We start from the raw sequence: 18,675 nt of genomic DNA on the forward strand, positions 1-18,675 counted from the left end.
GGCTACGAGCGCACAAAAGCGAAAGGTTATTAACGAGCCGAGATTAAACCCGATAACACGCCGCGGCGGTATCTTTTGGCTCATGGCGATGCACGAGGCGCCCTTTGCCGGCGCCGCTTCCCTTGTTATCCATTTTCGCCGGTTAACGTTTAATGCATTCCCCGAGCGGGACTGGCGCGCACCCTGTGCCACTCGCAAGCCTCCGCTCCACAAATTTTGCAAAACACCGATATAAATCGTTTGATAACGCACATAGCCCTGGGCGTCGATATATACAACGCGCGGGAGTCGACGGCAGGCAGGTGGAGGCAGGGTGCGGGTGAAGGGAACGAGAAAGAGGATGGGTCAGCTGGAAATTTGGCGATACGCCAGGCGGCACCGACGACGCCACGAAGTGCGCACTCCCACGCCAGCCGGTGCATCGCGTCGCTCGGCCGGCCGAACGTGTCGGATGACGTAGCCGATATCGCTAATTGCAAAAACTACCACCACGGAACATCGCCCGCAGTATCCACATTCATACTTTTTAACCCGCGCTAACCCGTGCGCGTCGCACGCCCGGTTTTGAATTCGATGCTATCGCGGGTAATTTAGACGTTTCTTTTAACGCGAAACCGCAACGCCAGCATTGTCGCTCGTCGATACGCAGAGTTTCACGCGAAAACTTTTCTAATATCCATTCACGCCGGTCAGTTAAACATAGTTTCCTACTGACACGGCTGTGTACTCGACGATATAGCTTGAATATTTTGGCGTCACTTTCAATTAATATGGATATAAAAAAAGATAAAAAGAGAGAAAGAAAGAAAGATAGATAGATAGAGAGAGAGAGAGAGAGATAGGTGTGTGAATATATAATAAAAAAAGATTTAAAAAATTTCAAGCCGTGAAAATTCATACCGCAGTGAGATAGAAAAATATTAAAGTATCGCAAAATGTATCGGACTTATTCAAACGAATAATAATACTTTTTTTTTACGGGAATATTAAATAAAATAGAGAATTGCGACTGAGGGGTATTAAAATTAATTTATTCAAATAAATTCACGCTCGTTATATTCGCCATGAATTTCGCGCCTTGGAATGGCAAAAATTCGCGACCGAGGCTTCGTCAGGGAACGTCTCCAAGGTCTGTGCAACGGCGCGGACACTCACGGCAATTAAGCATTTCTCCTACAGGATCCACAAACTCTCCGAGAAAAAACTAAATAAATAGAGGACCGTGGTAGTTCGCCTTGCACGAAGCTGGCCGCGAAAGACGGGGTCGATGTGGATACGCGGCGGTTGGTAGTGCCAGGGAGCTTGTGCAAACACAAAAGCTCACGGCTGAAGATAAACAGTGAGACTGTAAGCTGCAACATACCTTCGGGCATTGCGCGGTAGGTAGGATGAAGGAAGGAAGAGCCGCACAAGGAGAGAAATACACGGCGTTGCGAACTCCTTGCGAGAGAACGGAGGAGGAAGTAAGACGCGCGGAGAAAGCCCTGGTGAAAAGAGGCTACCTATAACGTTGACACCTATACCTAACAGTCGAAGGTACCCCCCGCGTCTCTTCCGTCGAGGTCCTCTGTAAACTTACGACATTAGACCGTCTGCGGAATAAACTCTCGTCTTAACAGCGAAAGTATATACATGACGCGTAATCCACTTTGTTTCTCCGCTCTGACTCGCACGCAATTTTTGCGTAACGCAAAAACGCCACCCGCCGGTGTCGCGAATCTTTCCGAGTCTCAAGTTTGCGTTAGCACCTTTATGCCATGTTATATTCCAGACTGCGAGTTTTAGCCGAATAGAATTGCCGAATAAAAACGTAGATTAAAACTGTGATTACGTTCCGCCACGGTTTAAAGTGAAATTGAAATTAAATGTATAAAATTGTATGTATTTGGTAGATGTACTTTTATAATTAATTTCTCGTGCAATACTCAGCTTCTTAATATCTTGGATCTTACCTGTTGTTGTTTCCGTTGGAGAGATCAGAGATCGTCCTGCAACAAACAAAATAATATTGCTAATTAATTATTATTAATATAACTGATAATAAATGCAGTTATGCCATTTCACTGGATTGGAAATAATAATATAATTAAATTTATTATCTGAGCTGACTTTTCGTTTTAACGATACAATGTGAAACAAACGAAATATATTAATTGTATTATTTCTAACTCATTTTATCATATTTAATACAATGACATAACGTTTATTAAACAAGATATTACAAAGCGTGCGCTTTATTTGCTTTAACTTCTTTTTAGTGCGTCCGTGCCAAAAAAATAATCATATGCAATGAACGAAGCTCTCGATTTAGACGTATTCATTTCTACAGTCGACAATCCGTACGTGGAAAGTATTTACGAAGCTAATTTATCGCGTGCAATGCTTGTAATTATCTAATAATATTCGCATAATATTCGGCATATAAATTTTCTATAACAAAATTGAATTATGTAAAGGTGAGACAGAGAGAGACAGACGGACAGGTGATCGGGGTGGAAGGGGTGAGAGTGAGCACGGGTGTACGTGCCACGCGCGAGTTACGTTCTCCTCACTACTCCCACTCTCGCTCTGTCCTTCTTCAGCGGTCAAGTGAGACGCACATACGCAAGAGCCGCGCTATCCGTGTCGAAGGTAATACGCACTTGCGTTCAACAAAAACCTCCCGGCACGGGAGATTTACCTTGTTCTCTCCATTCTTCGTGTACGGAGAGCGTCTGTATCATTTCTCCTTTCCCTGAAGTAAGTCATATTCTTATTTAAGCGTTTACGTCGCCGCGGCGATCAATATAACCTGACAAATAATTGATCCGGGCTCGCTTCGATCGAGCTCCGAGTAAGCTTGATCGAAAGCTATGTTCTCACCGCTGCTAACGGCGTTTCCGCCGGGCGTGAAATTTCCGCACGTGGCCGGAAGTGTATCGTAATATTGAAAATTAATCGGTCGATCGTGGTGGGACTTGAGTGACGAGGACTGCGATGTATAAACAGCGCGCTCAAAGCACGTACAAAGTTTGTTCTAGTTGAAATAAAAGAATATATACGCCGCATGGTTATGAGCTCGTCGCAGTGGTTTTGATATTCCGAAAATGTTATTTAAGTAAAATCTTTGTTCTGTTTAGATAATGCAGAGGAGAAGCTACCGTATCCTCGCCGTTGATATGAAATAAACAAACCGCAGACGGTTCGTCGGGTTACTTCCGGGAGTGCTGTTCAGTATCGCGTCGTAATTATCACGTAGTTAATTCGCGTGTATTTCGCGAGTGTCCAACGGACAAAGGGAATACGACCTACCATTCTGAGAGGAGGAGAAAACCTAGGATAGGCACCATTCGGAGGATCAACGTCGAGGTGAGGATCACTTTTTATCAATCAAATATCACAAAATTCCAATTACTTTATTGTTTTAATAATACATAGACACTATAATTTATATTTTTATGTTTCAGAATCATTGTGGTTGCTAGTGTGCTGGTTCATCGGGTTGCTTTGGAAATGCCGTTAATCGGGAGTGAAACGAGCAGGGTTTTTGTTATATAGTGCGTTAATCTCGAGTGACCAGTATGTAAAAAAAAGTGCACGTTCCACCATTCCAGACTTAGAGGAGGAGGAGGCCTCGGAAAGGCAACATGCTTCGGCGGAGCAACGTTAAGGTGAGAATCTCTTTATTAACGTAAAATCAATAGTTCTTGATCATTTTATTGTTTCGATAATGTGGAGAAATAATAAAAACTTTAATAATTAGTTCAGAAAACAAAGCTACATTAAAGAAAAATAAAATTAATTAGAAATTTTGTTTAGATCTTGTTTTGATAACCTTACTTCTTTTTATTTAATCGACAAATTTAATTAGAGGCGCGGACATAATTTTTTTTAATAGCTCATATTATGTTATATACATCGCTATAATTTTTATTTTTTATTGTACGTTTCAGATTCGTCGTAGCTGCATCTCCGCCGCTGCGCATCGAACCGGTGAGTCCTTTTTTTTATCTTATTTTATTGGCGTTATAGAAAATTGCACATGTGGTTAGACTTGAAAACTACGTGACGCGGCTTACGTTCATGCTGCGTATTCTCGGAAAAGTTGGTCATTACTTGCAGCCACGGGCGCTCGATCGCATGTGGCATAATTAATTCAAGTAATGTCATTAAAAAGCACGGTGAAAGTTAAAACGCGCTAAATGGCGCGTTTATTTCGGTAAGCTTGTCGAAATAACTTTTGTCGCGATAAAAAATAAACAGGCGGAATAAACGCAATTTTAGAATTGAATAAAACATATCGCTTCATTAAATAGATATAAGAATGAGTCATTAACGCGTTCGGTCTCTTTTGCTTTTGCAGCGAGATAAAATAATTAACGTCAAATAATCGATAGACGCGCATGGAAATGGAATAAAAAGAAACACGGTAATGCAGCTTTTATATACGCGTGATAGCTGCAACGATTATCCATCGAATTTATCACGAACGTATCTCCTGAGGCCTGTATGTGTCAGGTCCGTGTATATAATTTATTATCACTTCGCGTTACTAAAAATGCCTTTACTGATTCATTCGCAGACGCATAAAAACCGCGCCGTCATACATTACTCCGTGGAGACCCTTGTATCCACTTTACGCGCACACAATCAACTCTTCGCTATAAAGCGAACCTCAACCTGGCAATATTTTTTCCCACCACTTTTGCGTTTCACAACTTTGTGCATGAATATAAAAGGCGGAAGTCTTAGGGAACTTCATCACTATATTCTTTCATCAACTTGTTATCTCATCAAACATTTTACGACATCGTGTTCCGATGGTCAATTTTTCTACATTATTTCTCCCTACAAAACTTACCGCATAGTTAAAGGCCAAACGTAATTACTAAGAATCTTCCTGTCAGATTGTCGATATATTAGGAAACATCGCGCCGTCCTTATTTCGCTATGATTACACGAGTCCGCGGGCGAAGTTTTCGTTATTGTGTGTGAAGTGGCGTATACGGATATAAATAAATTTCGTTCGTAGCATTCAGTGGGGGAGGGCCAAGAAGTCTAAAGCTAACTGAAGTTGTACCGAGTTTGAAACTTGCTCCGCGAAGTACAGAAGCAGTAAGATCTTGCACAATGCGTTACAGGGTGTAGGGCTCCCTTGTTAAAGATTAGCACGATTCTAGAAAAGCTCTTCGAGAGTGAATGAAAGACACGAACGGGGATATTGTTTTCTTGTCGCGTGCTTTGAACTAACTTTGAGTGGGTAACTGAGATATAGCCAAGTAGAAGCGAGATATCGCTAAAGAGTGAGCTATTGTAAGATCAATAAGGAGAAGTTTAATTAGGACTAAAGTAATAATGTTACGAAAGAAAAGACGTACGCTACAATTAGATTGGAAACACATGCATATTAATACCGATGGCACTTTTATACCTCGATTAAGATATTGAAGGATTATAGCAAATTCAACGACCCAATTACATCCTAATATAAAACGTTTATTCTTATAACTATTTTTGAAGAAAATCTTTTACGTTGGTATAAATTGAATAAATAAAATACGACATATAAAATATTATCTTATTGCAGTCTTAATTTTCTTCTGTTATTAAAATATGTCGTGAGCTTTTTACCAAATTAAAATAATAATTATTTTTTTATTAATAATCAATGAAATAAGTAACGAAATATTTTTTTAAGTAAAATCAAACGAAAATTACATTTACCATAATGTTTGCAATTTTTGTATTTTTTTTATACATATGTATCTACGAAAAATAATATTCAAATGCTTCTCTTTTTAATGAATAAATAGTGTTAATATGCATTTGATAATAAGATAACCCGTAATTACAAGATAAACGCTCCATTAATTTTTATCCGTTACGTTAAACGCGTACGTCTTTTTCTGCTGATACGGCGCGTGCTGCAAATCACCCTGTTAGAGCGATTAATTGGGTCAAAATCATTATCGGTCTCTCCGCTGATATAATTAATGATCACGACTTTGAGCAGTTAACTTCAATTACTGTATCTGCACCGCATTCATTATTGTACTTACTGCATTTACACACGCATACGTCTAGACATAATCTCGTTAATATTAGACGATGATATTAGAGTTATATTATTTAAGCTAGTCCGTGTAATTTTACAAATATAGCTAAGAGGATCATATATATAATGATCTTAAAGCTCGCATGAGATATTATGGTAAAAGGGGGAAGAGAAATTAGACGAAACTGTTGGAATTATCTTTAAATAAAATTTTATTTTCATGATTTGTGTGACTTTAGTCGATAAATATATGACGTATATAAATTTGGAATTATTATATCATTAACTTTTTTTTCCGCGTATGAATAAAAATGAATCAATACATAAATCTACGTTACAATGTGCAGTTGTGTAGGATAAAATTTGTTTCTCGAACAAGCGTACATACACGTATGTTTCAAAATTTAATAAAGCTAGAACACGCGAGAGCAGTATAAAACAATTGGAATAAAATAATTTTCTACCAGCTAGTCTGGGAAATTTCATGGAATGGTAGGTTATCGATACACAGAATACATTGGGGATACGCGTATTAAGAGATCAATATTTGATATTACGACAATCAATAAATGAGCGCAATTGTTTTCTGAAACGTACTTCTGTGTTAGTTTCGCAGCTCGTCGAGCGTTTTATTTGCTAATGAAAATGTAAGAGGGAAATTTATACGGGTACGTTTTCGTTACGCATATATCAGTGAGCATAAGGTATCTCTCGGCTAAAGTCCATCGCATTGACAGAAAGAAATTCCGTTTAAGTTGCACTCGGACGGCATTTACGTGCAAAGTATACGCGTTCATCATTCTTCTCGGAGTTTCTCGTATCGTCCCCCCGTCTTACGTTGATGTAGTCAGAAGGCAGCGTGTTCTACACACAAAACAACCTTGTCCCGGGAACATTCCAGCGCACGTACACCCCCGGTACGATACCCCTTTACCGGGAGCTCGACGAGGAACGCGAATGCTGGGTTTCGTTCGCAGTAGCTGCATGAGGGGTTGGGTCTCCAACAACTTGAACAACTTCACAATAGCCCCGGCCTTTGCACGCCACTCGCGAAATAAACTTTACCCGCGTAACTTTAAAATTGATGATCGTGCCGCCGACACATGTAAGAGTGTCCAAGAGGGAGAAATACGATGTCCGTCAATGAGTTTATCGACGCGGTTTCATGTTCATGCATAATCGACATTATGGAGTCCCTAATATTATATTACTTATTATTATGGCATGTGTGAGTTTTTATTTAATTTCATAATTGATGCTATGAATAAAGAATATATTTTTGAAAATTGTACGAGACAGAAAAAAAAAAAAATACAGAGAAATGTTACTAACGATATAACCCACGAGAAAATTTCAGATTCGCTCAAAATCATAGCAAAATCGAAAGAATGCAATTAGCTAGTTGAAAAGAAATAGCGATTTAATTTCAACTCCTATATTTATTAAAAATTGAACCTAAATGCAGGGAAGAAACAATAATATTATAAATTAATGTGACTATAAATATCTTTTTCAAACAAAGATAAATTTCGTTTCTTAAGTCGGAAACATTAGGAATTAATTGAAACATTAGATTTAACGTGCGGTGATATTCCCTTTATTGAAACCGATTTGAAACATCGGGAACAGGAAATATACGGTGTACACTTCTTTTTACAATGCGCTTTTAAAAATCGTGCGGTAGCGAGAAATTAGTTGGCTCACGATGCTCCGAGCTCCCGTTTTTTATGAAGCATAGCATATTTTTTATGACCACGCGGTCACTTACTGTCATCCGCTCTACAGAACCCGGACACGAAAGCATTGCATGTTGTCATATTACTCCTTGAAACGCAATCACGACGAACAGTAGTAGACACCAAACGTAATCATTCTCTACGATTATTATAATTAGCGATTACCAGCGTGCGTTATTAATTAACTCTCGCGATTAATGACGCGTAAACATATCGAGGCAACGATTATTTATTGAAGCAGATATTTCGGGCGATTTAATGCGGAAAGCAAAGCGATATGAGGGTGGTAGTTATAAATTGCTGCACCCGTTGCTATATTTACGGACCGTAATTATATCTTTAACAGTACTTGGATCACGATGTGTCTTGCGTGTTACGCTTTGAATTTCTTGTTGAATTAAATATAATTTTTTCGTCATATACGGATCGCTGAATTAATATACGCGTTACTCAATTCAAATAAAAAGAATTATATTATATCGATTGTTCATTAATAATGCATGTTTATCGCGGAACTTGTTCAAAACATGTTATCTATACAATACTGAATTTTAATTGTATATATGTTTTTTAATAATCTACTGTGTCTTAATTAAACAGTAATTCATGCAGCTAATATTATATGAATTAATGCAAAAAAAAAAAGAAAAAAAATATTAAAAGCAGAATATTCCGATATCCATATATTGTAAGTTTGAATAACAAAAAGACATAGAATATTTTATAACACATTTTATATTGTGTAGCACATTTTAACTAGTTTATTTAATTGCTATTAATTATTTATATAATTTGTTAATTTCATCGAGATATAACTATTACAATTATTACTAAAAGTTTGAATAATAAATGTGACACTTGGAATTTTTTTTATAAATAAAAAAACATAATTTTATAAGAGATTTTTGTAACACAATATTAATATAACATTTAGAAAATGTTATACAATATTTTTTAAAAAATAAAAATACTTTGCTGTTACTGCGATCATTAATTTGCGCAACGTTAAAAGTTCATCAGCGTAGCCTCGCGTACTTCCGGTTTAATTACAACTATCTCGTACGGAGCGTGCGGTCGCTAAAAGTCAGTCATGAATGTGCATACGTCAAACCGAACGAATGTGCCGTAATTTAAATTACCTATTTCAGACCTGTTAGTACGGTTTGCTTTTCTCTGCTTTGATTAAATGTTTCAACATAGCGTGAATATTTATGGGATTACTAGGAGCACAAGCCAAGCATCGCTTTAAACGATCGAATTTTCCGGAAAGTAGGATACGAAAAAGATAAATACAACCAGCCCATAGGAATTCTAACATAATTACGCGGCGAAGCGTGGATCTTGGTACTACAATAAGTGCGGTACGTGCCGCGTTTGCACAATGCGTATTAATCCAATAATTACGTACTAAAACCTGCGCCCGGCCGAGAAGTAGCTCTTAGAGCCACCACACTCTCCCAAAAGCATCCATTAACGATCTAAGCGCAGATATTGACCCACGTTATACGTTTATTTATTCACACTCAGGGTACATACACGCGTTTTACACGTAGATACACTCGTGAATTCCATTTCCTTTTAAGATAATTAATACCGTTGCTAAATAAAGCCGGTCCCGCGTGTATTCATATGCACGTATCGATCTTTATTCCAAAAACAATATTTGAATGAAGAAGGAAAATGCTTTTATTTTTTATTTTTTTTTAACATTGCGTAATAATGGAATTTTTATTCTTGCACGTTGTAAATTTGTGATAATGAATGACTGAACATTGATATGACGTTACATAGTGAATATTTTCTCTCTCTTTCTCTCTTTCTCTTTTTTTGACAAGGAAAAAATACTTTTATTTTTTAATTTATATATTTTTCACTGCACTACGATTATCAATATTTGCAGAATAGATAGCACGCTGGGAGAATTCAAGTATTAACTAATGACTTCTCGCGATAGATAAAAAATTGTTTTATTAAATTAAATATCGATTCTCTGCTGCTCGGCGAAGCGAAAAGGAGATAATGACAATTAGCAAAGCTATATGTATAAATCGCAACATGCAAGTTATTGAATTTTATTTATATTCCTTTTTACAAACTAATCTCTTTCGCGAAATTAAGAACGCCGGAGGTTTCTAATTATTGTAGCCAAGGATTAATGCCGAATATGCAGTTTGCTTTAACATCGAGTATAATTATACGTCAATTTGTTTTCAAATAAAGTCTGCATTATTATCATGTAGCGTGACATCGCTCAATTATCTTATGCCATGCACAGAGAAATTAAGCGAGTACCTACTACGTCGAATAATCTTACTTAGGTATCTATAAGAACATCTAAATGCGATGCATTCGCAGATGCGCAGTAACTTTCTTGCATGTAAAATGCGTTTCGAACATTACTTAAAATACATGGTTGGAAATGTTAATAATATTTTTTTTTAGTCTATTTGCAAAGGCTCGGGCGCAAAGAAGTTGTTTTCTAATCGCTCCGTAAATTACGCGTATTTTCGACCTTAGATGAGAGAAGTATCGCATATACGAATAATTATCGACTCGAGAACGGACGATCATTTTTTTGTACTCCTGTATTATTCTACTCATCGTTTTGTGCTTCGGAAAGGAAAAGTTATTTCGCGCACAAAGCGTCCGGCATTTCCAACCCGCTTCACTCGCCATCTCCTTCAGCGACATTCAACGGGTTCCGACGATCGCCATTGTCAGGGCGTGAGATCTGCACCTCGCCCGTCTTCTTCGTCGCGGCCGAGATTCTAATCCCGTTTCGAGCAAGTAATTTTTAAGGAACTTAAGGAAGATTAAGCGCGCGGGGGAACATTTCGCGTAGCACGCGCACAGTTTCCTTCTAGTTTCATCAATAAAATCGCGGATATAATATTTTCGTTTATTCGCGAGGATAGTAGCAATGAGGACTATGACGCTTTGCACGATTTGCAATAAGCATGGAATTACGTATATCATGGTAAATAAATACGTCATTAGAGATTTAATTCGCTGTTGCGATTCGATTGTAATCCGATGCCGCGGGGGTTCGGATATATCGTGTCTCGTGCCGTTCGGTTATCCAAGTAGCTGCATACGCCTATAACGAGATCTATACACCGGAGCCTTGAGATCTGTATTGCAGACGATATAGTGCAGAAACAAGACGATATAGCGGTATAGCGAGGGGAAAGGGGGAGGGGTGACGCAGAGAGAGAGGATAACAGTTACGGCATACGGTAACGCGGCAGTATTGACAAACATCTTCATTAGCTCCGGTTCCCTGTGTACTGTCTACCTACAAACATCGTATATATGCCGCGAAGCCATTCTCTATCTACCTGAGCATACCTGCGCATACCTTCGGAACTGTAGACACGGACAGTAATTTGCCAGGATTGCCACTTGATGCGAGTTAAACCGACACGTCCGCAATGTCTCGACCTCCGCTAAATCTTACGGCACATTATCGGGGCTGAGCGAAACCGTTGGGAAATCGTGCGTCGACTGCGGTCGTCCATAAATCGAGGACTTTAATCCTAATTCAAGACTCGATATCGTACATTGCTTATTTTAACCTAGAAATGCATTTATAAACCTGCCATTTAAAGTAAAGAGAAATCGACACTTCATATCGCGTCCTGAGATTGCAATGAATATCGATAAGCAATTAAAGTATGACAATCGCACGCGAACGTAGTTATATATTCTGTATGAAATAGACTTGCCAGTCACTACATTATGTACGTTACGAAACATCAAAGTACGAATCTATAACTTTAATTTAATACGGCTAAATAATTCAGAAAATTAACAATTACATGATGCGTTTGTTGTAAAAGCTTAAACATGCTTTAAAATCGGTAACATCGATCAGTTGATGCACGTGATAAGGCAAATAATTAATGACACGCTTGTGACACAACAAAATTTGTATCTAGATCATATGTATTGTAATATTATGATATATTACCTGCAATAATTGCTTTACATCGGTTTTTCACTTGTTCCATCTCATTTGCGTAAATTGCGCTATTAGTTGTTTTCTCAGTAACACGAAAAATAATTAAAAAATAACACGAAATTATATATACTTCGTACATAATACGGTAATTTAATAAGTTTGATGTTCAGAACGTTGCCACTGTAGCTACAACGTTCTTTTTTTTTCGTTTTTATCAGAAATTATGCATATTGAATTAAATAAATAATGCAGGCTACGTGACATTTATGCTGTTTGATCAAGAAAGTACTTTTTCTTTCATATTTGTTTCTTTTTAAAAAAATTCTAGGAATTGCAAAATTATTTAAATCGAAATTCTATTTCCGATGTTAACAAATATCCGAAAGAAAAAAAAATTAATGAATTGTAATTAAAATTTCGTAAAAGTTAATTGTAATACATATTAAATTGTTAAATTTATAATAATAAACTAGTTTATAAAATATACACATTCTACATATATATGTATAATAAATATGTATTACGTATTCCATTACAAGAATATATGATATAAACTTTTGCAAAATAAATACTATTACTGTGTGATTAAAATAATAACGAATTATCAGAAACTGAATAATCACTTTCTTAATCAAAATGCGTACATGGACGCTATAACTAACACGAGGTTATTTTAAATTAATCGATTTCCCGAGTAATATTAATATCAAATACAATGGCGTTTTTAATAGAAATATTTGAGTTCTCAATTTAAATCAGTTTTGTTAAAGAAAAGGTGCCAGGACTTTATTACACTGTACACCTCTCGGAATAAAATCCGATAAAAACTGGTTTTTATTTTTTGTGGATAGATCGGTGAAAAATTCAACATGTATTGTGAGACTTTTTTTTTTCATTTTATCTAGAACGATTGCCATCTGTTCAATTTTTGGATGCATGAAATACATTTTTCAGTTTTATTCAGCTCAGAAAAATCTGGGGGGCGGAGGGAGTTGGGAAAAAAAATAATAGTGCACCAATTTTCCTCACTATAAAAGTATTTTGCCGAAGTGCGTCACTTCTCCCCCTTTTTTTTTAATCTTTTAACACGTAAGTGATGCCGAATATTACATCAATTTGATACTATAATATACATATGTTACTAATACAATCATGTATTATTTATAAATACGCCTGCAAATCCCGATATCTGATCGAAAAAGCATAAAAGTGACTTGATGAGAAAGCTATTGCTGCAAGCTAACCGAATACCGAATATACGAGTGCAATATATCTGTAGCTACGCTGCAAAGAGATAATGGTCATAATTGTATTATCAATTCTATTTGTCGCAACAAACGAACTCCATCCCGTACGTGCCACTGTCGCGTGCGCTTCACTTATCGTCGCTAACGCAGTCGCACATCCATTTCACTGGTTCTATAATAATTAAAGTCTCAATACGCGCGCTTTCTTTTAAACCCTTGAGCTAATTTTTAAACATTCTCTTTGCCGAATACGTAATGAAGAAAATTACGTTTGCGGCAGCACAATTTAACTTATATAATTTTTTTGCGAAAAGCGTTTAGCGCGAAATTAATTATCTATCGCTTACGCTTGAACGTTCGTCGTGTTTATTGATAACAAGAAGAGCTACGAAAAAGTAAACCGCGTCAACAGGTTTTATTAACGGCAAAATTAACGTTGGCAGTTTTTGAATAAGTACTGTATTTTATTTCGATACTTGTAGCGTGCACTTTCGAAAATGATTAATAAGGATGTCAATCATAATTATTATCATTACCCTGATCGCTCGGACAAGAACAATGACAATAGCCGGCAAGTACAAAAGTAATATTCACGGTATTAATAAATTAGTCGGTGATAGGCAAGCACGATGTAACAGCGTCGTTTATCACGAACTTGTCCATTCATCGTTACGAGGATTAGATTAATTACCGAAAAGCCCGATAAAACGGCGTGCCTGGCACCTAAGTGCAGCACAGGCTCGTCAATCAAGCCGGGAAGTAATTCTTACGCGAATCTCCACGCCGGCGGACGACGGGCGCAATGAAAACCCCGAGGAACGGTACAGATAAAATATACGTGACGAGTACGCGAATATTTATTCGAATCACAGGTGACGGATTTCTTTTTATTTTCATTAACCGAAGTATTTATCTCGTTAATTATTCGTTAATTGCCAGGTAATGTTGGTCACGTTAATCCGAGCAATAGCGCGAGCAAAGAATTATTCAATTTCCAATGTACAACTACGGAGTACATTGTACGATCTCGGGCGATATGATGTCGACGACGTATTGCAATTGCGCGCCGACTCACGCGGCTCAGTAAAGCTCGGATCGGACGCGTCGATAGGCTATGCGCGGCCGTACCATTATTTCCGAGAATAGCATCATTTTCGATGCTATTACCCCGAGTACACCCGCACGACAGTCCAACGGATAGACACAATGGCGATGTTTGCCGCCATGCGGGGAGGGCACGAACACGGCATACGTAGGCGCGAGTATAGATTAAGCTGATAGGTGGGGCCCTATAGGAGCAGGTCTGGCCAGGCCACGATATGCTTACGAGATTGATAATGCACGTCGGGATCGAATGGCTGCTAGATAAGTAGAATCCGATATATAGATGATGCTTTACTCGAGCGTGCGTACATACATAGCGCTATGCCTAATTGCTCGTAAATGACGGATCACGATGTCAAGTCGGGAGGTCAAGCGACTCCTCGACGTGGTGCCTCGGCAACCACGTTCTCAGCCCAGGTCCCTTCATCTACGCCGCCCATCCATATTCCTATCAATTTAATTTTGAAATCTGAAATCGGAGCGCCGACGTTCGTATTTCTCGCTGCCGATCACGGCCTTTCTCTTTTACGCTATCATTTCAGGGAGAGATTTAAATGTAGGTCATCGTACCCTTTGTCGATTACGGGGCATTCGTTCGGCTCGTCGAATAACGTGTGACGCTGCAGGAAAAAAAAAAAAATTTTGAAACAAAAAAGTCTATCTGCATTCGGTTATAAAAACGAACGTCAGGTGATGATAGGAGCGTTCTGTTAACAGCGACAGTGCACGCGGATGCACGTAGATATACAAATGAATTAGATGGCGGATAAACTTGTACAACGTGCGACATTTATGCAAACATTTGTCTAGCGTTGCTTTTCCATTTCACCTTTCAGAAAATACCTCTCGTAATTAACTTCCGTCGCCTAATGTATGGCGTAAGAGCCATAACGCGGCGTGACGGGTACGTTCCAGCCGTACGAGAGTCCCTTTAAGGGCGAAATTTTACACTTTTATAGCGTATGACTGCACAGAAATGCACTCTACGACACAAATATCGCGCGTATGCATTTTGAGTATGCTTGACCATGGATAACACGATAAACTTTACGACCCCGAAGCTCGTTGCTCGTAATGGATTTGCAATATGTTGTAAACGGGGCGCGGAATGTGCGACACGCGGCAACATGAAAAGTGTGACACGCTCGTCATCAGGAAAATTAATATGGATAGAATCACATTTGCTGGAGAATTTAAACTCTGGACCCCAACGAGACTTATTTTGCAAACATCTATATTTACGATAGACACGTTAAAAGTAGTATATTTCTCTGTCTATGCGGAAACGTTTTTTTTTTACATTTCAAGCATAAATTTAATCGTGTCATCACTTTTTCCAATTTTTTTTTTTTTTTTTTGAAACTGCGTACTTTTATTTATTTTCGTGCTCGTAATTGTAAATAGGTAACTATGCTTACTCTTTCGTTACGCTCATTTATGTCCTGTTGCATCACTAAACATTACAAGCATCGTCAACGTATCGTAATTGACAAACGACATGATCGATGCATCGGAAGATTATGATACTCGTATCTCCGATGGTCGTAGCGGAATGTTAGCTTCGTCCAATAAGAGTATCCTTACCGTGAATTGAATCCATCTATCAAGTCCAGCCGTCATGATTGGTGCTTAAGGGTGGTTTGTTGCTCGGCTTAGAACAAGATACCTTGATTGAATAGCGGGTGATATACGAGCGCGGATAACGAAAAAGACGGCGCAAATCTGCGGGCTCAAAAAGTTTAGCCGATAAATAACCTTTAACGAGCACCGCGATATAGATACGAATTCGATAAAGTGCAACGCTCTCGAGATAACGTTGGTACACCCAAGAATTCTGTTACTGTCGTAATTCCAGGAAAATATAATTTACGAAAAATTGCTTGCAAAATAAATTCGATCCAATCGTGTTGATAATACCACGTTTAGAAACGGTAAAGCGAATGAATCGTTATTTCATATTTTAGAAGTATTAAGCTACAATACGTTATGAATAAAAATAAAAGTAGAGTAAATTTTAATTTGTAAAATAATTTTAATGTAATTGCAATCCCAGCAATAACAATTTAGTGGGTCAGTTATTCATTTCTATATGTTAATATAAGTTAAGTCTCTTCAAATTTTACATTTCTCGAAATATACATAACAATAACATATATGCACTCAAATTTTAAATTTAATTTACTTTAAATAGTCTTATTTAAATTAAATAGTCTCTCTTAGCATACAATACTATTAATAATTTTGGAATTAAATAATTAAACCTGTTATATCCAATTTTAATTTGTTACGAAGGTAAAAAAAATCACATTATGATTTAATTGATGATAAAAAATTGACATTTGTCAGTATTAATTTAAATACTATACTATCATACGCTTTGTGTTTTTACTCGCGACTGCTTATTTCCCCGGTATTAATTGTTCGTACTCGTAGCAGTGTTGACAGCGCTAGGGTCTCGTTACTAAGTGCGAGATGCATGCATTATCCTTTGTTCCATGATAGAATATGCGGCTTTTGGTACCGACCAGCATGAAGCAGTACATACGTCATTGTCCAACGGGTGTTCTGCGGTAGTAATTGTCATTTGATCTCGGTAACCCTCCCATATATACGTAACACCCGCAGTTCCTACCCGCCTCGCAGACATTCATCATTTACAGACAATTGCCTCAACTTGCCTTGCACGATGCGTAAGCTACTAGGTAACCCTAGTGAGACATCCACCGGCGTTCATTGACGTAATATATATTCAGCGTGCGATTGCAATCGTAAGACGATGTGCGCATAACTGCGACGTGCCTTTGACGAAGCATCGTCACCTGCAGAACGGTAATAGCTGACTGCGCCGATCGATACAGCGACGATATACCCGACGTGAAAAGAAAATTCGCGCCCGCTTCTTCGTGCGCGAATGATTACATCGCGGATGTTTGAATATCAATATTATCTTTCTGAGAAATAAATGCTGTATTCTCGATCGCGGAGAGACAGAAGTACTCGTGAAAACTTGGCGAAAAGCTAATCGAGGCGTTAAGCAATTTTATCATCATTTATTTAGCCATTTCTGTCAGAAAATTCAAAAGTCACTTCGCCATCGATCTTAATATTATTATGAATTAATTGATGCTCTTAGCGCCTAATTAATTTACGTTGAACTTATTATCAAACAAAATATTAAAGTTTATTTAATGGAGCGCGCTGTGCAAATTATCGAAAACTATCAATTTTGTAAAAGATAATTTGAAGTTTACGTGCCAGAAGGGGATTAAATTATTTAACAATTTTGCTATTTTAGAAATGTCAGATGATACAGTGAAATTATATTCTCTATATGTATATCTTCCAAAGCGGTCGTAATATATGTTCCACTTTAGCAAGAAGGGTTATAGCGAAGATGGAGAATCTCAGAGACTCCATCAACAGTCTATTTTATAAAGCTGTTAATTAAGGGCAAGACCCATGGTCACATTGCGCGTTAGTAGGAATATCTTGAAACGCCTTATGAATATTTATATATACCAGGCTGCTGGTAATTATACTAGGAGCCGCTACATGGATCTGCTGCCGTTTACGTCTACTTACTACTTCAAAATTTATTACCTTTTAGTTTAGACTCTGAAATAGCAATTATAATATATAAAAGCTTATTTTCTGTTTTAAGTATTAAAAATGACTCGGCGAAATGAAAATAATTAATTTACCGAGTGACTGACGTGGTGTTCTAAGATCAGAATAATAATTATTAATTTATTTATTGTTAGCTAAAGAAAAACTTGATACAAACATCCAGTCTGAAAAACATGCCAAGTTGTTGAGTTTAATTCGTAAGCGAAAGGGCTACTGTGAACAATGTATAATTAGGAAAATAATCTGAAAGCTCAGGTCGTAAAGAGGAAAGGGCAAATTACATGCACTAATTATTTGCATAAATATTTATGGTAGAGTTACTTGCTCGCTGGTACACACGTATTTCGGTCTGTATGCCAGAATTCAAAACGCATATGCTGCTAGGTAAATGGAAATTAGCAAAATGTACTTCTGAAATTTTCGCGTAATAGGATAGCGAAAATCAGCTTAGCGCGAAATCACCGTGAGATGCAAATCCAGATTTTTACAGTATGGGGATTTGCCGCCGAGATCTCTGCTTGCGCGAAATATTCGCCTTGGTGCATTACCAGTCAGACACCATAGATCTGAACGGTAGCACTCCAAGGCGGTAGTCTAAATCTACTGCGGTTTTGCCGTGAATCTCGGAGGTAACATACCGAGAAACTCTGTTTACGGCCGAATCTTCAGGATCGCTAAATCCAGGTTACTCATTTCCTCTGCATCGACCTCGATGCACGAAAAGCGTTTTAATGAATTCTCCACACGAGATGAGCCGCTAAATGCCGCGCAAATTTATGAGGGCTAAATACGTATGTGCCGTCTACAGTATTTCTACAATATTTTCACAACTAGGGAAAGTCAATCGTTTATAAAGCAATAACTTTTTAATTGTCTATTCACATATTAAAACCAAATATTCAAAATATTATTTTAAATTCGAGATAACTTATAATTAGAAATAAATTTCCCTCGGTATCCGCATAT

The 18,675-nt window shown here is 37.7% G+C and overlaps 1 protein-coding gene across 5 annotated transcripts in view; it reads right to left on the bottom strand.

The window, feature by feature from the left end:
- Window positions 1-18,675, bottom strand: part of Ten-a (tenascin accessory) — a 448,965-nt gene that overhangs the window by 316,556 nt on the left and 113,734 nt on the right. For all 5 annotated transcript variants that reach the window (XM_070655994.1, XM_070655991.1, XM_070655993.1 and 2 more), the window contains exon 2: window positions 1,953-1,988. In XM_070655994.1, the coding sequence (XP_070512095.1) occupies window positions 1,953-1,988 (36 nt within the window). The remainder of the gene's footprint in view (window positions 1-1,952; window positions 1,989-18,675) is intronic.

Source organism: Cardiocondyla obscurior, linkage group LG04 (assembly GCF_019399895.1).
Source record: "Cardiocondyla obscurior isolate alpha-2009 linkage group LG04, Cobs3.1, whole genome shotgun sequence".
Lineage (NCBI taxonomy): Eukaryota > Metazoa > Arthropoda > Insecta > Hymenoptera > Formicidae > Cardiocondyla > Cardiocondyla obscurior.